A 3,280-nucleotide genomic window follows, 5' to 3' on the forward strand; every position below is an offset into this window, starting at 1 on the left:
TTTGCATGAAACTTTTGGAGATGAAAATTTGTAGTGAAAGCCGTGGTGTCGACATTCCTTAACATCTAGGTTATGAATCTGATTACGTTTAATGTTTTTATATTGGAGTGTTAGGCACTTGTCTGAAACTCCATAATCAAATAATGGTACTCCCTTTGACTAAACAAGTAGATTCCGACCAGTTTAATTTTCTAGATTGTTACATTTAATGGTGGATAAGCCCTGAATGTACTTGTAATAAAATATCTTGATGTACATGTAACTGCCAATGCGTTATAATTTATTAATGTATGGATTTACCATCAACCTGAAAGCCATACTTCAATTTTGTCCATTAAGGGGAAGCTGGCTTCTGATCTCAGCTTCTCATTACTTCTATTCAGCTGCCGCTCTTTTATTCCATTCATCGCTTTAAATGTATCATACTGATTACTGACATATTTCATATACTATTTTCTCAGGAGTGGTGATAGTAGGAAAAAGAATCATGGACAATTTAGTGACGTCACCTGATTCCTGTAACCTTTGCAGACATGATGTGATTGACAAAAAAGATGTGATCAGCAAATTACCCGATAGCCTTCTTCATCACATTCTTTCTTTTCTCTCAACCATAGATGCTATTCGAACCTCCGTATTAGCAAGAAGGTGGAAGTTCTTATGGACATACTTATCTGACTTTAATATTGAAGTCATGCTGTCAAGTTCCCAAAAGAACGAAACTCAAAAGCAGATGATAAATTACCTTTTCAATCAAGTAGACACAATACTTGAAAAAGCCAAATTTATAAAAAAGTTTCGTTTTGTGGCATATGGAATTCCTGTTGATGTCGACCAAGCTAATTCTTGGATCTTTGCTTTGCTAAAGCATAAAATTCCGAGCTGGAGCTGTCCTTATATCTAAGATCTTCCTTTCCGCTAGCCAATACCTTGCCAGTCCCTACCTCATTGAGTATGATGAATCTGGAGTTTGGATGTGTCTTAAAAGTCCCTAGTTGCATCCATTTCCCAAGCTTGAAGACCCTGACACTTCAATACATAACCTTCATACACAAAACATCCGCCCAACAACTTTTCTCTAGCTGCCCAGTGCTCCAAAAGCTGACCTTGTGTAGTTGTGACTGGAAGAAAGTCAGGAATGTCAGCATAAAAATTCCGACCTTGACAACCTTAATCATTGAGGACGACTTTAGTCGAGATGATTTACTCAATTGAAAAGTTACAGTCGATGCCGTAAATCTTGTTTCTTTAAGTTGCACAAACTATTTGAGGATGGAATTTATCCTAATTAACTTAACTACCTTGGCTTATGCATACATTGATGTCTCAAATGGCTGTTCATCCTTGGCACAATATACTATTTCTCGGGCGGTAGAACTTTTAAGTGGAATCTGTCATGTCAAGTCTCTCGTACTCTCAAAAGATACTCTTGAGGTATGTCTACAATGATACAATCCCCCTCCATTCACTTTAATGTTCATGTGGGAGCTATGAACAATATTGCTTTAAATAGGTTCTCCAATGATGTTTCAAGTTTCCTTTGAATGACAGTAATCAACTGTTTTTATTTTATTTCGTAGATTCTTTCACGCGCAGAAAATCTCCTTATGCGCCTTCCTACATTCCATAATTTGATTCATTTTAGTGTGGATCAAGGAATGTATGACTTCACTGGCGGAGCTCTGATGGACATTCTTGAAAAGTCTCCTAATCTGGAAGTTCTTGACATTGTTGATGTATATCCTGTGTTATTATGAATTTGATATGTTTCTAGGCTAAAAATAGTGTAATTTCCGTTCATGAACTTGTTTGTTGGCTCTATACTTAGGGATTCGACCCTGCTTTCTGCTTGGATGGGGAAGCTTGGACGTTGAGCACAGTGCCTCATTGTTTAAAGTCTAGTCTGAAACTGGTTAGCATTTGGAATTTTTTTGGTGAGGTGGCTGAGATGCAATTGCTTAGCTTTCTCTTAAAACATGCGACCAAATTGAGTAGAATCAAGATGTTCTGTGTGGAGTGCTTGTCAGTAGATTTAAACAAGCAAGCAGATATCAGCAATCAATTGCAAGTAATGCGTAAAGGCTTAGCCAGCTGTGCAATTGAGTTCCGGTGAATCTGAGCAGAAATTCTGAATCCAGGAGTCCTCTTTTTTTTTTTTTTTTTTTAATTGGGTGATTTCAGTGTTTCGGAATTGACTCAAATCACTAAAGGGCCTTGAGTCTTGGGCTGTGCTTTTTATACGTACTTTCATTGGGCTTGATCTGTTGTGATATGATGATTATGATCAAATTTGAAAATGTGTACACAAAGAAAGACAGTTTTCTGAGTCTTGAAAACTAGAGCTGTCAATTAGGACTAGCCTGATTTTAAAGGGCCGGTCCTTGAAGGGTCAAGGCCTAAACGGGCTAATCCTAATAAATTCGATTACATGTCAGGATTCTATTTTTCAAGGCCCGGCCCTCAGGGCTTCGGCTCTATTTTTTTAAAATTATTTTTTCAATTAAAAATTATAAAATATATATTTATAATCATAAAAAAAGTTATTATTCATCAAATTAGGTTTAAGAAAATAAGTTTAAATTAATTTACACCACAACAATAAAGAAAACTAAAATATTTAGGTATAATATCAAATAGTAACATCAAAGTGAATATCAATAAAAATTAAACTTAGCTAATATTATCAGTTAAATTTTAATAAATAAATAACGGATGGATGAATGCATTTAATATATTTATTTCTTTGAATTATGTATTTAATCTTTTATTTTTTTATATTATAATTTTAAAAAAAATTATAAACGAGCCTAAAAAGGCCGGCCCTTTTATTTTCTGGCCTAAAAGACTGCCCTTTTAGACCCGATTTATTTTTTTAAAGATAAAATAAAAGCCCGGCCCTCAATTTTTTCGGGCCTAAAAGGGCCGAGCCCGTAATTGACGGCTCTATTGAAAACCCACCATTTTAGACAAATATTCCAATATTAGATTAAAAATATTGACAGTAAGAAATTAAAAAAAAAATTGACTGCTCATACATTACTAAGTTGTTCGGGAACATTTTTTTACAAGAGGTTAATGATGCGAATATTAAAATGTATTTGGGTGTTGTGAAATATCTCATGCTTATTACACTTACATATGATCCTACGTGTGAGGTGACTTTTTAGTTTCAAACCATGGTTATTTTAACATTAATGCTGCCAAATTAGTGCACCAAATTTTTTTTTTTGGATGTCATATCACATGTTCAAATATATCAAAAATTGTATATATTTAATAT

General features: G+C 34.4%; 1 protein-coding gene across 2 annotated transcripts; it reads left to right on the forward strand.

Annotated features, from left to right (window-relative positions):
* Window positions 1–518: 518 nt before the first annotated feature.
* Window positions 519–2,307, forward strand: LOC129321018 (putative F-box/LRR-repeat protein At5g15620). Of its 2 annotated transcripts, none has more exons than XR_008595877.1 (3): window positions 519–648; window positions 1,376–1,434; window positions 1,581–2,307. XR_008595877.1 is itself a non-coding variant. In XM_054966747.1 (3 exons), the coding sequence occupies exons 1-3, from the start codon at window positions 1,273–1,275 to the stop codon at window positions 2,111–2,113; spliced, it is 603 nt and encodes a 200-aa protein (XP_054822722.1). In that variant the 5' UTR covers window positions 1,220–1,272; the 3' UTR covers window positions 2,114–2,307. The 2 variants fall into 2 exon arrangements, 1 of the variants encoding a protein (XP_054822722.1); XM_054966747.1 differs by lacking the exon at window positions 519–648 and having other exon boundaries at window positions 1,220–1,434; window positions 1,581–1,736; window positions 1,829–2,307.
* Window positions 2,308–3,280: the final 973 nt, after the last annotated feature.

This window comes from Prosopis cineraria, unplaced genomic scaffold (genome assembly GCF_029017545.1).
Source record: "Prosopis cineraria cultivar Desert tree isolate PC_DT_omini unplaced genomic scaffold, ASM2901754v1 PC9, whole genome shotgun sequence".
NCBI lineage: Eukaryota > Viridiplantae > Streptophyta > Magnoliopsida > Fabales > Fabaceae > Prosopis > Prosopis cineraria.

What these genes read in the sequence shown, in the direction of transcription:
- LOC129321018 (XM_054966747.1), top strand. Translation starts at nt 1,273, where the DNA reads ATGGAATTTATCCTAATTAACTTAACTACCTTGGCTTATGCATACATT. An exon ending in TCTCAAAAGATACTCTTGAG is followed by an intron (nt 1,435 to 1,580) that starts GTATGTCTACAA and finishes TTTATTTCGTAG; the next exon opens with ATTCTTTCACGCGCAGAAAA. An exon ending in AAGTTCTTGACATTGTTGAT is followed by an intron (nt 1,737 to 1,828) that starts GTATATCCTGTG and finishes CTCTATACTTAG; the next exon opens with GGATTCGACCCTGCTTTCTG.